The following is a 19,016-nucleotide window of genomic DNA, read 5'->3' on the forward strand; positions in this document are numbered from 1 at the left end:
CCAAATAATAATAATAATAATAATAATAATAAAGCATGGTTTGACTTGGTCAATTACATATTTCTTGACTATTTATTTATTTCTTTATTAAGATTAATATTATAAAATGTGAACTTAACGCCTTAATGAATTGAATTGGACTTTGGTTAAAAACTATTTTCGAAGCTAAATTACAAGTTTAATCTTTCGTTTTTTCGGTTTATGTTAAATATGTCTTTAAATTTTAAAAAGGTTATAATAGATCATTGAGCTTTTAATTTTGTAATAAATATTTAAATTTTCATATTTCCTAAAAAACAAATTTCCTAAAATCTACTCTCTTTTTTTCCAACGTTTGGCTTGGATATTAAAAATCTCTCCTCAAAATAAAATATAAACAAAACGAAGAAATTCACAGATAAAACAACGGTTGATAAGTGTAATTTTGAAAAATTAAATAATTATTACATATTTAATTTAGTTATATTTTCAAAGAAATTATGAAATTTTAAAATGTTGAATAGTTCTGAACATGGCATTGTGGGTGCTTTCAATATTTGGACAGGGCAAATGTCCTGCCCCATGTACAATAATTCATCTTCCTTTTTACTACTTTATTTTTCTTATTAAATATTACTATTTGAGTCTTGCTTTGGACGTGCTCAAATTTATTTAAAAAATATATATTACTTTTCTCAATGTCTAGCTGTTTTCTTTTTCTTTTTTTTTTAGAAAGAAAAAACAAATAATAAAGAATTTGTCAGCAAAAACTTCTTCTTCCGCGTATATGCTAGTTATTTAATATTGTAAAGTGCTAAATATTATATTATTGATCTTTTGATTAAATAATGGCATTTCCTCAAATAGTATAGTGGGGAGTTGGGGGGAAAAATGAAGAAGCATCCCTTTTTTTTAATGCTTAAATATGAGTGTTTGATCCAAAGAATGGGAGTGGGGAGATGGGAGGTAGAACGTCTTGTTTGACCAAAGGAATACGTCAGTCCTATAATTAAAACATCATTAATTTTACGTCTTATCTATTAACTTCTTATACGATGAGTTTCATGACTTCATAACTAGAGTGTTCAAATGACTCGACAACTCGAATCATTCAGACTATTCAATCCAAATTGTAAGGATTAGATTGGGTTGTGTTAGTTTTGTTTTTGGGTTGAGCCAGGTTGATTTTTTTTTTTCTTGTGTTAGGTTGGGTCTAGAGTTCCAATTAAAAAAATTGGGTTGATTCAATCCAACCCGAATTATTAATTATATATATGTGTATATATATTTCTTTTATGTAAGAAATAGATATTATAATATCTATAATATGGGTGTGTAATAAATACTATAGATATTTTGTACGTAAGAATTTAGTTTTATGATATTTTAGCTATTATGTGTTGTAGATAAATTTAAGTATTTTAAATTAAGAAGAAAATAATAATAATAATAACCCCACGACCCAACCTAACCCAACCCAGATTTTGAGGTGACAAATATTTAAAAAACGTATTCAAACCAAATACAACTTAAACAAAACCAACTAAAAGTGCATCTTTTTTTAAGGAGATATTTGGGACAAAGCTGAAATTGTGAAATTTGGAGAGTTATGAATAAGGGGTACATGGATTGGGTTGGAGACCATGTTTGGGTCATCTGGGTTGCCAACTTGATCAATTCGAGAGGAAAAAAAACACCACAACCCAACCCATGAATTTTTTTCTCTTCAAACATGGATTCTCCATCTAGGGCTCAATCCTCAACAACAACAATTTCTTTGTCCCTCCGAAAATGATAAATCTGGAAAGAAAAATTGATACCGTGAAATTAGATGAAGGTAATTTTCTCTCATGGAAACTATAGATTACAACTATCCTACGTAGTTTTGACCTTGAGACGTTCATCGATCCAGATACCAACATTCCTTTAAAATTCATCTGTGATGAATCAAAATCATCTTCATCATGAACCATTAATCCAAAGTATGACTTTTGGATTAAACAAGATAGCTTAATCACTTCATGGCTTCTTGGAGCCATATTGAAAGACCTACTTGTTGAAATGCTCAATTGCGATACATCAAAAGAGTTATGGATAGTTCTCAATGCACGATTTTCTTCTCGCAATATAGCTCGAGTTCTTGATCTTAAAGATAAACTAGAAGTAATGAAGAAAGAAAATATGAAATTTGAAGAATATTTCAAGAAAATCAATAACTTAGTCGATTCTTTAAATGTTGTTGGGAGAAAGATTTCTCATGAAGACTATATTATGCATATTTTAGCCGGATTGAGACCAGAATATGACTCAAGATTTTCTATGATTACTAATAAAGATGAGTATCCATCTTTCCAAAAAGTCTACTTTCAACTTCTTGCTCAAGAAAACCGAATTGAAAGACATAGCTTAGTGAATTTTGATGGCCTGTTTCTTCTGTGAACTTTACAACTCATAATCAACCCAAAGAGTCATCCAACTCTTCTTCCTCAATGAATAATGATGATGTAAACAGAAAGGGCAAAAATCAAGGAAACAAGCAGAACAATAAATTTTGGAACAACAATGACAAGCTTCAGTGTCAAGTATGTGGAAATTTTGGGCATACTATATAAAGCAAAAATGCAGAATGCAAATCCATATCTACTCCAATGGTTAGTGGCTCTATCTTATCTGTATATCATGGAGAAAAAAGTGATGATGATCGACTATACAGAAGTATAGTAGGAGCCCTACAATTTGTCAATCTCACAAGACCAGAAATTGCATACATTGTAAATAAAGTCCGTTAGTTTATGCATTCTCCAAATAAATTCCATTGGCAAGCTATAAAAAGAATCCTAAGATACTTAACAAGAACTCTTGATCATGGATTATTATTTAAGAAACCAAAGGATTTAAATATTTATGGTTTTGTTGATGCAAATTGGGCTTCAAACCCAAATGACAAAAAATCAACCTCAGAAATATGCATATTCTTTGAAGAAAATTTGATTCAGTTGGCATCAAAAGGAACAATCAGTAATATCGAGATCTAGCATAGAAACTGAGTACAAAAGTCTAGCTCATGTATCGTTAGAATTAATATGGTTACATTCTCTGTTCACTGAGTTACATATTTGTTTATATCAATTTCCTTTACAGTGTGACAACTTGCGTGTTGTACACTTAAGTGCTAATCCAGCTCTCCACTCTCATACAAAGTATGTTGAAATCAATATTTACTTTATATGAGATCTTGTTCATCAGAAGCGTGTTCGTTGAAATCGATATTTAAATTCTTTTTAGTCTTCTAATTCAAAGCAAATATGGAAGTGGGAATTGAAATGAAATATCGATAATGTGATGACTTGACTATGTTATGGTCAATATTTGTGAAGAAATGGTTAGAAAAAGATAATTGGTTTACTTCTTTTATATTATATTTTTCTTCTTTCATTGTACTTCCCTCTACCGTTCTGTCTTAAACAATGAAACAAGATTCCTCACCAAGTTTGAATAAGTTTCACAACGTGAAAAACATAATTTGTCAACTTTTGTATAATGAAGCTACATAATATTTAATGCATTGGGTTATTTTTAAACATTTTTATCAATTTAAATTCATTTTTATTTCATTAGTTATGTAAGAGCATTGACATTTAACTTATTTTATTCTATTAGGTTCTAATACAATATGTACATAAAGTGAAATGGCTCGATTTTTCTTCTACTTAAGGAAAAAAAAAAGAAATAGATAGATTTTATTATCATCATCATTTTAGAAAAAAAGTGCCTATATATATATAATGGTTGTCGGGAACAATCTCTACATCTTCGTTATGTCCTTATATTTTTATTAAATTTTCAATTTACCCTTCACTAATGGAGTGCGATAGTTTGTAATATCTTTTTAGTCAAAGAGATGCAATTGATGCTAATGGGATGCAACAATCTAAGTGAAGGTAGTTAAACATTGAATTGGTCTATTCACTTAATTTGTGCAAAATATATATATATATATATATATATAGATATAGATATATATATATATATAGATAGATATATTGTCAATATATACTCAAAACTTAAAACAAATTAATATTAAAAGTTTTTGTCTTCGTAAAGTAACCATAAAACTGTGTCACAATAAGGTTTGAGGATTCAAAAGCTTATTTTAGATAGTGAAAAGATATTATTATCTATCTTTATTCTTAATTATGTATAGTATTACTATTATTTAAAAGAAAAAAAAAAGTGTAGTACGATTGGATTACAAATGCTAAATTATAAATAAATAAAAAAAAAATGTCTTTAAACTTTATCCTTTATGTCAAAAATATCCTTGAACTTTCAAAAGTTTAAAAATACCCTTAAACTTTAAAAAAAAAAAAAAATACCCTTTACAGTTAGTTTCGGATAGAAGCCATTAATGTTTTGTTTCAAAGATATCCTTAAACTTTCAAAAGTTTTAAAAATACCTTTGAACTTACAGAAAAGTTAAAAACTACCTTTATTGTTAATATATGAATATAAACAGTAAATCTTAATACTCATTGCAGATATATTTCTAAACTTTTAAAAAGTTACATTAGTATCCGTATCTTAAAAAAAAAAGTTAAAAATACTTTTACTGTTGATTTACAAGCATTGTCACCCTCTTTCATTTCCTCTTTCTCCCTTACTGAAATCTATGACTTAATATTTCTCTATATTCTCTTTGTTATTTCTCTCTTTTTACTCTCATTCTTGTTAATTGTTTGACATTTGTTTATCTCATAAAAAAAATATTTTTTTCCTTCAGTAGAGGTATATAGGTTATAACAAAAAAAAAAGTGAATAATTGAAGCACCATGAAGACCTTAAGATTTATATGTTTTAACAAGGTTGTACGTTAGTAGTTAAGTTTACATTAATAGTCAAATATGTTTTTATATTTGGTTATTTATCGTTTTGGTAAGTTTTAAGAGAAAATTTTTATTTTGAAATATTGTGAGTTTGGTAAGATTTTATGTTTTAACTTGACGTTTTGATTTGTATTTTGTTGTGAGGAAATTGGTGTAAGAATTAGACAAATGAGAGAAAAATGAGAGCAGTTGTATGGGGAAAAGGATATATATTTAATTTGTTATAAAATTGCTTTTTTTTTCAAACTCAAGAAAATTTCAAACAAATCAATCACTATACTAATGATAGAAATATTTTTAAACTTTTTTTTTTTTTTTTGTAAGGCTAAGAATATTAATACCTTTTAGAAGTTTAAGAATATTTTTTTAAACGAGTATTAATTATTTGCATTCATATATTAACAGTAAGAATATTTTTAAGCTTGAGGTATTTTTTAAATAAAATACTAACGGTTTCCATCTAAAACTAATGATAAGAATTATTTTTTATTTTTTCAAAAAATTAAGGTTATTTCTTGAACTTTTGAAAGTTCAAATATTTTTGAACAAAGTATAAAATTTAGGAATATTTATGTAATTTAACCGTGCTACAAATATTGATTTAATGTTTTAAATTTTATTTTATTTTATTATTAAAATGTTATTTCCATATTAATGATAATGCAACATGATCAAGAATGACATATATCTGCATTATTAATTAACTTTATCTTAAACCTCAATGTTATACAATATCATTAAATCCATATGAAATCTCATTCCTTACCTTGATATGGACCCCTAATATAATGTTCAAATATCATTTTTTTTTCTTTTCTTTTTAATAAAGCCCATTTGGTAATGCGTTGATTTTAAGTTTTATAATTTTTTAAAATTAAGTCTATTTCCTCTAACTTTCTTGAAATAGTTTTCATTTTTACTGAATAAAAGAGTTGAATTATTGGCCAAATTCTAAAAACAAAAATAAGTTTCTAAAAACTACTTCTTTTAGTTTTCAAAACTTTGCTTGAGTTTTGAAAATATTGGTAGAAGCTAGAAAGTAAAAGGTAAAATAGACATTTATAGCTTAATTTAAAAAAAAAAAAAACTAGAGATAAAAAATCAAATAATTACTAAATAATGGTTAAATTAACCATGAATTTAAAATAAGATAACGTCTTGGGTTCAATTAGTGCAAAATAGGGTGTTCATGGGTTGAGTTGAATTGAGTTGAAAGACTTTTCAGACCAACCTAATTGTTCCGGTTGTAAATTTTTTCAACCTAAATAACTCTTATTGAAAAATAAACCCAACCCAACCCAACTCAACTTTGAAATATTTGGGTTGGGTTGGTTCGGGTTAATCGGATCATTTATTTAAAATTTTGTTCTAAAAAAAGCAAAACGTAAATATGTAAAAATATAATTTAATTATTTTCATATATTAAATTAAGATTAATAACTCAATTTCAATTTATATAATGAAAATTTTCTTTCTAGAGTGCAAAGAAACTAATTTTGAGAGTTGTTGAAGACTAAATTATTAAAAAATATTAGAATTAAATAAAATTAAAATCAATATATATGCATAAATAATTGTGTTATGAATAATAAAAATATATATTTTAAAGTTAATAATCAATTCGGGTTGATTTGGGTTATATTAGGTAAACCCATGAACCAACCTCATCCATAAAATTTTCATTTATTTGAACTCAACTCAACCCAACCCAACCCAAATGAGTTGATAACTCAACTAAATTGTACGATTTGATTGAGTTGATCGATTTTTTTGGATCATCGAATTTTTTGAACATCCCTAAAGCAAAAAAAAGGTTTAAGGGTTGTACTATGGTATGACGAGATAAATGGAGAAACTACATGTAAAGAGCTCAAAACAACAGATGAGTTGAAAAATTGAAACCCGTGATTTTTGCTAAATAGCACAAGCGTAGTAAAAAGATGAATTAGCAGAATGACCAAGTCGCTGATGCTACAAATCAAGAGGGAAAAAAAATCTAGATAAATTAAAGAACAGACATTAATAAGAGTAGAATTTTGACAAGTTGTTTAATCATATAAAAGAATATTCCAAATATACATAATTAATGTGAGAAGATATTTGTAGTATTGCTAATAGATAACCCCCTTTATTTCTCTGTCTTTTGTTTTTTCTTTTCCCTGAATTGTAGTTTTATCTTAAAACTTTTAAATTTATATCTATTTCATCCTAAATTTTTGAAATGTTCAACAGACCTCTGAAAATTAAATTTTGTTATTTATTAGTTTCTTCACACATTTATAGTTTTTTTTTAAAAAAAAAAAATAAGGGCACTTTAATAATTTTTCGATTTTTGAAAATCAAGTTTATCAACGCTACTTTTATCTATTGTTTTCTTTGTTTTATTATCTACTGTTCGAAATGTCTTTAAAAACCAAACTAATCTTTGAAAATTAAGAAAAATAGTTTTTAAAAACTTATGTTTTTCAATAGAATTTAGCTAAGGATTCAAATGATTAGCTCGAAAAGATGGAAAAAAAAATCATGGTAAAAAAAAACAAAAAAGTAATTAGAAAACAAGCATAATTTCAAAAAATAAAAACTAAAAACAAAATAGTTATCAAATAGTGCTTAAATAATCAAATAGATATAAAATTAAATTTTATGAAAAGTTACATTTTCAGTCTCTATATATGTTTTTTATCTAGCTTTCATTTGATCCCTAGATATCAAAATATTACTCTTTTAGTTTAAGTATTGGGTTTGATTTTAAATTAGTCCCTAAATTTCAAAATATTATAATTTTATCCTTGAGATTTGAATTTGTTTTAATTTGATACCTAGTTTCAATATTAACACTCTTAACCTCGAATTTTCATTAAATACTCACTTTTAATTTTTAATGTTAGTGTTTATTGATTAATTAAAAAGAATTTAAATAATTATAATTAACTAAATTTCACTATTTTCTCATCTCTATTAAAATTAATTTTAAAATTTTACTTCATAATTATTTTAAATTAATTAATAGATATTAACAACAAAAACTTAAGTGAGTATTTAGTGAAAATCAAGGTTAAAAGTGTAAAACTTAATATCTAGAGGCTAAATTGAAACGAAACTCAAATCTCAATAGAAAAATTGTAGCATTTTGAAACCTATATACTAAGTTAAAAATCAAACTCAAAACTTAAGTTCAAAAATGTAACAAATTGAAATCTAGAAACTAAATAGAGTGACTAGAACTTAAGGACCAAAAATGTAATTTTTTTTCCCCCTAAAGTTTCTATGTAACGAGACCCTGAATTTTCAAATTTGTGTTAGGCGTTTGAAAATTTTGAAAAATATTAAATAAATCAATAATCAATTAGAAAACAAAATTAAAGATAATTATTTTAAATGGTAAAACTACTAAAATATTTTCAAGTATAGCAAAATGTCATTGTGTATCACAGATAGACTGTGATAGACATCTATCATTGGCATTGATAGGTGTCAATAGGCCGTGCACATAGGCCGTGATAGATATTTATCGCAGTCTATTACTGATCTATAATGGAGTCGTCTGTTACTAACATATAGTGATATTTTATTATATTTATAAATAAATTTAACTCATTTTCCTTTATTTGAAAATCGCCGTAAATTAACTTATTATATAAAATTGAAAATAAAACACATGGGTGAAAATAGAGGGATGAAAGTGGTAATTTACAATTCTATTTTCTAAAAATCATTTTAAGAATAAAAAGAGAGAGGAAGAGGAGGAGGAAAAAAAAAAAAAAAAAAAAAAAAGGGGACCACACAGAAACTGCCACTCTTGCAGGAAGTAACAGGGAATTTCCATTTTGTAAGGTCATCGGCCTTCCAAAGCTGACCAAAAATCATTCTATTTAAGCCTCCCCCTTCTTCTTCATTCACCTCCATTGTTCTTCTTCTCATCTCTGCAACTAATTCCTTCCTCTCTTTCTTTGATCTCCATCCGCCATGGTTCTCTCCAAGACTGCTTCTCAGACCGATGTCTCCGTCCACTCCACCTTCGCTTCTCGATATGTGCGAACCTCTCTCCCAAGGTAATTTCATTTCATTGATCGCAGATCAGATCGGTTCATTTCTTTTTGTTTCTAGATCTCGAATTTAATTACTCCAATTCCTATCTGTGATTTGTGTTTTTCCTCTGCTTCTGTTTCTGGATCCGTTTCGTTAATGTCCTGTAATTTGTTGTAGATTCAAAATGCCGGAAAATTCGATCCCGAAGGAGGCTGCGTTTCAGATCATTAATGATGAACTCATGCTCGATGGAAACCCTAGGTTGAATTTAGCCTCCTTCGTCACTACTTGGATGGAGCCTGAGTGTGATAAACTCATCATGGCCGCCATTAACAAGAATTACGTTGATATGGATGAATATCCTGTCACTACAGAGCTTCAGGTACGTTTCTGAATCTCTCTATTAGCTTTAATCGAAAGATTAAGATCGATTTTTCGTTCTATTGTTTCTCTCCATGAACGGTTGTTATCCTCTGGAAATTCTCCTGAATTGCCAATTGCAGCGTTCGGTCGTGGCGGAATTCTACGGTCGAGATAAAAAAAAAAATTATAAAAAGAAAAATTATGGTTGAAATTTTATAAATGACCTTGTTCTTTTGTCAAAAAAGGATGTCTAATTAAATTTTTCTAAAACAAAAATAACAGGTTTATAATTAATTAATCTAATTGGCTTGGCCACTCTGTAATGGTTCAATTTTATACTTTCAAATGTGAATACAAAAAACAGTTGATTTGGTTTTTATATAATTTTGAAATTGCTTAATTCTGTTTATGATTAATATTAGAAAAATATAATTGCTTTATTAATACATTCAAACCACATATCCTTTAGTCTCTTATACATATGTAATCTATAAATTTATAGGTAATATTTTAATCAAATTATTTTTTTTAAAAATTACTATATTTCTTTTAATTTAATATGTAAGAGTGAGGATTTGAATAATATTAATCATATTTATTTGAGAAAAAATAACGAAGTAAAAGGAAGAAATATTTAGATTTAGATTAATTTTTCTTTGAAAAATATTGATTGTCACACTGAGAATGTGGACATACATGTATTACATATTTTTAAAATTTTAAAATGATAAATATTTTTTTATGTGAATTTATTGGCTGCGCTGAAGGGTTAGTTACTAATTAATATAAAGGCAGAAAAGAAATCCTGCAGCCTGCAAACTGTCTTATCTAAAAAATACAAATAATACTAATACTAATAATAAAAAAATGAAAGTCAATTTCCTTCCTTAAGAAAAAGTCAATTTGCTTGAATCAATATAGAAATGAAAATCACTTAGTACTGGGCAAAGAATAGCTATAAGAAATGTACAAATAAAATTCTCTAAAAAATGTACAAGTAAATTTTCGAATATTATATATATTATTTGTATATTTTCTAAAAAAATATTATTTTTGTTAAAATATGTTTTTAGTCTATAGTTTGGCTCTTATAAAATAAGAAATTTATCGAAATTTAAATAGTTAGATTAGTTATTTATGTGTCGAAATTCTAACCATGTTTTTAATCTTCAACAATTTAAGAGATGAAATTGCATTGGAATTAAAATATATATATAAAAAATAATAGGCATTAATATTTAGGTCTTTTTTTCTTTAATCTCTATGATCAACTAAAAGGTTTTCTAACATTTTTTTTAGGGAGAATTTCCAAAAATAGAAGAAAAAAAAATAAGAAAAATTATTTATATAAAATAGAAAAATTTTAATTTTTTTGATAGAGGCGGATATAAGTCTATGTGATAGAAATTGATTGAAGTATATCATTAATAGACATACCAATGCTTATTTTGATATTTCTGTAAATAGATTTTTTTAAAAATAATTTGATATTTTTTCAATATGTAAAAATTTTTCTTTTTTAATATATAGTTTTCACTCATGATTATTAAACTTTCTTAATGCTAAACTTACCTTGATATGATACTTAGTGAGTTAACATAAATTTAAAAAGAAACATGTCATCAAGAAAAAGTTTTAACTACTCTTTTAAATTTATGAAGAGAACAGATAGAAATTTCAAAGTTTTTTCTATGAATCATGAGTATAGTTAAAATATACATCTTTAACCAAGAAATAAAAAGTTTGAATCTACCATCTTTCATATTGTTGAACTAAAAAAATAATTAAAATATTATTTTGATCTCTATATTTAGAGATTTACTCAATTTTAGGTACTGTACTTTCAAATTTTGTTCCTAATAATATTTTAATGCCAAAAACTAATTTTTACGAATACTAAAAATAAAAATAAAAATAAATAAAATAAAATAAAGTGTTGCACTATTGTAGTGAAGAAGTAGAGTGTAAGCTTTTAGTACACGTCTCGTTCCGTCACAATTTCTTTGTTGGCAAGTGTAAATGTGTGGGCCTCCACCTTTCTCAATTGACTTTGTCAGTACGTTTCTTTGAACTAAGAAAGACGCGGTTTCCAATAAAAAATTCTTTTGAAAATCATAGTAAAAAGTACATATTAGGCCCATTTTAATTTTGTTTTGAAAAAGTAATTCAAAAGTTTGCAATTAAAAATATATATAAATTACAAAAACCACTCTTAAAATATAGAATAGTTATAATTATATTTTTAATTTTTTAATTTTAAAATTTAAGTTCTCAAACATATACAAATATTAAAATTTGATCCTCAAAATTACATAATGGTATGAATTATGATAATTGCATAAGTTTTAGAGTCAATCTTTATCATTTTTTTGTTCAATTTTTATAATTATTTTAAAATTAATAGAAGTTTAGAGACCAAATTTTTACAATTGAAAGTTCAATGGTACAATTGCAACTACTATCATATTTCAAGTGATGGTTTTTGCAATTTGTTCATAGAAAAACAAAGACATTTCTAAAAACAAATTGCAAAAAACTAGCACGTTCATTTTAATTTTTTTAAATTAAATAAAAACATGTCTTCCTTTTTTTTTTTGTCTATTTTTGTAAGAGTATTTTTTTAAAAAAATCAAAGTGAGATTTGAAAAGAAAATTTTTTAAAAATTTAGTTGTTTAATTAAAAGAAATGAAAAGTTTAAGGTAAGAATAATTTTCCAACCGGGTTTGACGAAAAAATCAAGGATAATTTTCAGTAGAATTTTGACTTTTGTTTAGTGGAATGTATACTTTTCAACATTAACGGACTTTAAGAGGGCCATCTCAAGTGCAAACATAAATATCTTGATTTCGAAAGCCATCTAGTTTCCAACGATTTTGGAGTCTTTTGCTAGGAATTTTATAAGGGTGGATTAAATTTGCATGTTCATTCGAAATTTGGTCCATCTTTCATAAATACTCGAATTTTGGCCTTCTGATAATGTCAGCCACATGTGAAATATCTGTTTAGTCTCCAAAACGTTCGAAGTCGCACACACATCGCATCTTCTCGCTCGTTCATCTTGTTCGAACTCATTCCTCTCGTTGGAATGCCCATTGGAAGAAACCGTCAAATTTTCGTGCACTCCTCTCTTTTTTACTTCTTCTTCTCGTGCCTTCCTCTCGTTCATCTTCGGTCAGAAATTGAACATTTTAAATCTTAATTTTCAATCCTCTCTCGTTAATCTCATTTTTCACCTCTTCTTCTCCTGCCTTTCTCTCGTCATAGAAATTTGTACAGAAATCGAAACGCATGCAAGAAATGGAAAATGTAAACCACAATTTATACCAATGTTGGCATTCGATGGTACATGCAAGTTGTGGCGTTCGATTTCGATGGTACTGAGAGAGGTAAAAATATTGTATTGAAGAAGAAGAAAGAGGTTTTATCGAGAGGAATGAGTAAGTCTGAAATGTAAAATTTAAAACGTTCAATTAACGAGAGTAGTGTATTCGAAATGAGATGAATGAACGAGAATATACGATGCATGCACGTATTCATGCATTTTAGAGACTAAACGAGTATTTCACATGTAAGTGATGTTATTAAAAAGTCAAAATTAAATATTTAGGAAAGAGAAACTAAATTTCGATCTCAAAATTGGACCCATCCATACTAAATCTCCGTCTTTGCCTCCTCAATAATTGCCGAGATTCGAGGGACTAGGGAATGCACACTGTATTATGAAATGTGAGTGGCACAGAATTAATAGCCTCTTTCTTCCCGACAAATGCCCCACTCCCTATGCTATTGTCAGAACCTAAAATTACAATTTTGTCCTCCTATTCACCTCCTTCGTTGTTTTTCTTGCATTCAAAATATTATATTGAGAATTCAAAATTTGAAAATTTTACATTTAATTAATATTTTTTTAAAAAAAAAAATCCAACTTTTAATTAAGTGGGCTGCAAGCAAGTTTTTTTTTTCATCTTTAAAATATCTTTAAAAAAATAATAAATAAATCTTTAAAAAGGAAAGATTACATAACATTTCCAACTTTTGACCCTACATGACTGAGCCATCAACCACCGACCACCCCTAGTTTTGATTTTGCTTTTCTTTTTCTTTTTCCTTTTCATCATTCTTTTTTCTTTAGTATTATCGTTTTACTTTTGTTTACTTTCTGAAATGTTTAGGTGTGAGGCAGAAATTAATGTTAGATATTAATTTGTTATATGGGAAAATTTTGACATTTTCCTTTTCACAAAAAAGGAAAAAGTGGAAAAAAAAAAAAAAAAAGACATCTTTAATCATTCGTTTTCTGCTCTCAAGGCCAAGCCAACGGCTATGTGGACAACGCATTCATAGAAAAGCCTTTCTATATGTATAACCCCTTTTAAAAAGGAAAACCATTTTACTCCTTTGAAACTTTTTCATTTATTTCAAAAATATTTTTATTTCTTACAAAATTATAATATTGTTGTTGTCCGTCAACAAATATTTCAAAACGAGATTTTGAAATTTGAATTTGTTCGAATTTTATATGAAAAATTAGTATTCGGAATATGACAATGACCTAGAACAATGTAAATATGTTCAGGTTTTCTAATTTTTGTTCTAAATCCCTGTCATACTATTTCAAATTTTAATTTTTTATTAACACTCTATCGAAATTATATTTTAAAGATAGTTTTGAAATGTTTATTTTTAAAAGAATAAGAGTATTTAATTTCTTAAATCAATTACAAAGTTTAGTTTAGGGATAATATTTTTAAAAGAAGAAAAAAAAACTTCTAATCATGCATTTAGTTGTTGCCTACATGATGCATAATTTTCAATAATTTCTGTTCGAGTTATTTAGATTGAATTTTTAAATACTTAAAATTGTGTTCTCAAATAATATTTTGATTTATTTATTTTTGTGATTGATTACTTCCTTTTTCAATATTTCTTTATTTGTTTCAATAAAGGAACGAATATAAAATTTTCATTATTGGGTATTATCACTTTTGAAGAAAAAATTTGAGTCCTTTTTAAAATTTTATGTTTACTTTCCAAAATTTAAATAATATTTCAGAAGTATTTAAAAAAACAATAAACAAACTAAACCAATGCCACTTTCATAAATGAACTCAAGGAAGCAACTCTTATTGATTTTCCTTTTTACTCGAATTCTATAGCCATCAACTAACCGCGATATTTCTATTTTATGAGATTGTGGATAGAAATATTGATAAAATGAGGATATAGATGAATGATTCTTCAAAATAATATAAAAACAAAAAAAATTATATTGAAATGAATAAAAAATAATTTATACTTTTTAATCTAAGTTAAAATGTTTACTTGTGGCACTTTATTGTTTATTTTTTATGTTTTATGATTCTTTTACCATATAAAGAAGATATCGGATTCAAATCGAATGTCAACATCAAAATCATAAGACATGTAAAAACATCAATTGTGTTATTAGTATTGTTGGGAAATTTAAGTATAATATAGTCCACAAAAATTTGTCTAAATTTGGATGTGCATTTTAATTAATATTTATATTGTTAGAGGATTCAAACCACATACTCCATAGTTACTAATGCACTAATATGTCAATTGAGCTATGCTATTGACAATTATAATTTCAGTTGATGAAAGTAAACTAAAGGTTTTTTAACTTTAAAAATGTCAAATAAAAGTCGTAGCATTTCAGGTTTGGATTTAATAGATCATTGTTGTATTCCACCCTTTTATTATCAAAGATAAAACTGAATTTCGTATCTTATAAAACATTAAACTTTCAAATTTATATCAAATAAATTTGTGAGTATTAAAAAAATCAAAATCGATTAATAATTTATTAGATAAAAAAAAATTAAGCTTGAACATTTATTAAACATACACTCAAAAGGAACTTATCACACAAGTTTTGAAGTTTATATGTTGTGATTACATAAATGGTTGAAAGTTATTAAACAATTTTTCAAGTAGAAAAACTTATTTGACATAAATTTAAAAGTCTAAAGATTAAAGTTATGGTTTCACCTATACTTTTTATTCTTGTTCGATGACTTATTTTAATTTTTTTTTAAATTTATAATTTCTTTCTTTACAATATGTGAGTGAGGGAATTGAATCTTTGATTTTCAAAATTAATAATATAACACTATACAAGTTGAGCTATACTCTTTTTGACTTCTTTAAATTTATAATTCATAGCCAAACAATTTAAAAATAGATAACTTTATTTCTATGGATTAACATGAGGAGTTTTTTGGAGTGAGATTAGTAATATGTAAAGTTATTTGTTGGTTGTGAATTGGATATGCAGAACCGATGTGTGAATATGATAGCTCATTTGTTCAATGCCCCATTGGGTGATTCTGAGACGGCAGTGGGAGTTGGAACTGTGGGATCGTCGGAGGCCATAATGTTGGCTGGTTTGGCTTTCAAGAGAAAATGGCAGAACAGAAGGAAGGCTGAAGGCAAGCCCTATGACAAGCCCAACATTGTCACTGGAGCTAATGTCCAGGTAATATCATTTCACATTTCTATATCTATATATATTCTCATTTCAATCTATGTAATTAATTAACATCAATTTCATTATATTAATTGATTCCCCATTTTGGATATTATTTTGTTTTTAGTTTTAGACTAATTAACACTTTTGAAACTAATAATTAAACATATAACAATAATTTTAAAGAATTACAAATATAACAAAATCTATTAGTAAAAGACTCTATCACTGATAAACTTCTGTTAGAGATATAATCTACTAGTGATAGAGTCTAAATTTTATTATTATCTTTTGTATTGTGCTATATCTATTAATATTTTGAGATTGACTGCTATATCTGAACATGCAACAGTATTATTAAAAACCAAAACTATTTTGTTTTTTATTTTTGTTTTTGAAAATTAAGCCTATTTCATTCATATTTCTTATAATGATTTTGTATCTTTCTTAAATACAATGGTTGAATTTTTAGTCAAATTCCAAAAATAAAAACAACTTTTTGAACCTTACGTTTTTTAGTTATCAAAATTTGGCTTGGTTAAAACCATTATTGAAAAGTAGATAACAAAAGAATAAATTTGAAGATGGAAGTAGTATTCATAGACTTAATTTTAGAAAACAAAACAAAAAATAAAATAGTTACCAAACGGACCTAAATTTTTAACTTAATAAAGAAGATACCTTCTTATCAAACCAAAGTTCAATTGAAAATTGAAAATGTAACGTTGCTAGACACTTGTTTATTTTTTATAACTTCGTGCTATAGAAGGTTCAATTCTGTAAATTACTTCATCCACCCAAGACAAACTTGAGAAGTTGTATGTTTTAAGTCATTCAGATTCGCCTGATAAACGTTTATGTCTTTTGTTTTCAGATTTTTGGAAAGAGAAGTACTGATAACGGGTTTTGTTTCTTATTTCTATTTTTAATCTTTTTCTAAAATTCAGTATTGTTTTATGAGTTTGTACTTCTAAAATGCATAATAAAGATCTAAGGATAAATATAACATGGATTTTTTTTTTTTTTTTTTTTGTATTTAATTTCAAAAACTAATTTTCAAGTAAAATTTTCACATTTTAATTTGAAAAGCAATAGAAACAGAACCAAACAAGCCCTAAATTTTTATTATGGGACTTAACACTATCTTAGAGAGGATGTCTCTAAACATCTAAAGCCTATATGCCAACAATACACCCTTTGTATCATGAATAATTTTCAGCAATGATTTCCTAACTTTGTTACCCTAAACAAAAATATGAAGGTATGCTGGGAGAAATTTGCACGGTACTTTGAGGTAGAACTGAAGGAAGTGAAATTGAGGGAAGGTTATTATGTGATGGATCCAGAGAAAGCTGTTGAGTTGGTGGATGAGAACACCATCTGTGTTGCAGCCATCTTGGGTTCCACTCTCAATGGAGAATTTGAAGATGTAAAGCTCTTAAATGATCTCTTAATTGAGAAGAACAAAGAAACTGGGTAAAATTTCTTCTCTCTGTCTCTGTTCTCTCTCTTTGATGGGATAATCAAATGAAATCAAATCTGAAATTGAGCTATTTTAAACAGATGGGATACTCCTATTCATGTTGATGCTGCAAGTGGAGGGTTTATTGCCCCATTCCTTTACCCTGAGCTAGAATGGGACTTTAGGCTGCCCCTTGTAAAGAGTATTAATGTAAGTGGCCATAAGTATGGGCTTGTTTATGCTGGAATTGGTTGGGTTATCTGGAGGAACAAAGAAGATTTGCCTGAAGAACTTATCTTCCATATCAACTATCTTGGAGCTGACCAACCCACTTTCACCCTCAATTTCTCCAAAGGTACACATTTTATACTCTAATTTCTGCTCAATAGAGCCTAATTTTCTTTTGAATGATGATTTTGAAGCTGAATTTGTGTTTTATCAACTGCAGGATCTAGCCAAGTCATTGCTCAGTATTACCAATTGATTCGCTTGGGTTATGAGGTGAGATTCTCCTATACACGATTTTATTTATCCGTTTAGCTCTTGAATTCTTATTAATGCTTTGTTATATCTCACAACTTCTAAAATATTCTATTTTAGCTTCTAAATTTTACATCAATCATCTTAGCATAAAAGACTAATGTCATTTGGTAACACGAGAGTTTTAACCTACTATACATATATTAATCACATGTCCCTTTAGACACTTATTGATAAGACAAATGGACCAAATTGTTAGGATACCATCAAATAAATAAACACTCAAGAATACATAGAATACTCATAACACTCAAATATGAATGTATATATGAAAATATATGGAAAATGCTATAATATTATAAGAAAAGTAACAAGATAATCTAGCCTTTCGAGAGGATGGTTTCCCAAATTTCACAAAAAAATCCCATAAAATTTTTCATACCCTCAAACCTCAATCTCACCTACTATTTATGATCCAAAAGACCTAACAAACATATAGCTAAGGACCTATATGTCCTTTCTAATAACCATACTAATAATCTTAAGATTTTCCTAACTAGGGGCCTTACACAAACATGTTCCTAATTCATAAATACTTGAAAGCTAGATAGAAGGGTCATAAACATTTATAGACCAAAACAGGATACTAAAACAGGATACAAACATGTTCCTAATTCATATATACTTGAAAGCTAAGAAGGGTCAAACATTTATAGACCAAAACAGGATACTAAAACCAATGTGATGATTTGAAAACAGCAACTTACTTCATCAAGAGAAACAGCATCAGCCTTCAATCTAACAAAGTAGATACCATTTTTATTGACCAGGGATACCAAAACGTGATGGAAAACTGCAGAGAAAACATGATAGTTCTAAAGGAAGGACTTGAAAAAACAGGGCGATTCAACATTGTGTCAAAGGACAAGGGAGTTCCACTTGTGGCCTTCTCCTTGAAAGACAACACACGCCATAATGAGTTTGAAGTCTCAGAAATGCTCAGGAGATTCGGCTGGATCGTACCAGCTTACACCATGCCTCCTGATGCACAACACATAACAGTTCTCAGAGTAGTGATCCGAGAAGACTTTTCTCGCACGCTTGCTGAGCGTCTTGTGACCGATATTGAGAAAACACTTCACGAACTCGACAGCCTCCCGTCGAGGGCCGATGTCAAGACAACGGTGGCTGGAGAAGAGACGCAGAAGAACGACGTCGTGGTGGCGAAGAAGAGTGCACTTGAGACACAGAGGGAGATCACAACTGCTTGGAGGAAGTTTGTGATGGAAAAGAAGAAGACTAATGGAGTTTGTTAGAGTTGGAAAGCAA

The 19,016-nt window shown here is 27.5% G+C and overlaps 1 protein-coding gene across 1 annotated transcript; it reads left to right on the plus strand.

The window, feature by feature from the left end:
* Positions 1 to 8,828: 8,828 nt before the first annotated feature.
* LOC120067719 (glutamate decarboxylase) lies at positions 8,829 to 19,003 on the plus strand. The gene is made up of 7 exons (XM_039019275.1): positions 8,829 to 8,914; positions 9,069 to 9,273; positions 15,554 to 15,754; positions 17,007 to 17,221; positions 17,309 to 17,562; positions 17,656 to 17,708; positions 18,518 to 19,003. Exons 1-7 carry the CDS (start codon positions 8,829 to 8,831, stop codon positions 19,001 to 19,003), a joined length of 1,500 nt encoding a protein of 499 aa, XP_038875203.1.
* Positions 19,004 to 19,016: the final 13 nt, after the last annotated feature.

Source organism: Benincasa hispida, chromosome 12 (genome assembly GCF_009727055.1).
Source record: "Benincasa hispida cultivar B227 chromosome 12, ASM972705v1, whole genome shotgun sequence".
NCBI classification, from domain to species: domain Eukaryota; kingdom Viridiplantae; phylum Streptophyta; class Magnoliopsida; order Cucurbitales; family Cucurbitaceae; genus Benincasa; species Benincasa hispida.

Coding starts and splice junctions, on each gene's coding strand:
- LOC120067719 (XM_039019275.1), top strand. CDS start 8,829: ATGGTTCTCTCCAAGACTGCTTCTCAGACCGATGTCTCCGTCCACTCC. Junction 8,915..9,068: donor GTGCGAACCTCTCTCCCAAG/GTAATTTCATTT, acceptor AATTTGTTGTAG/ATTCAAAATGCCGGAAAATT. Junction 17,222..17,308: donor GAGAAGAACAAAGAAACTGG/GTAAAATTTCTT, acceptor TATTTTAAACAG/ATGGGATACTCCTATTCATG.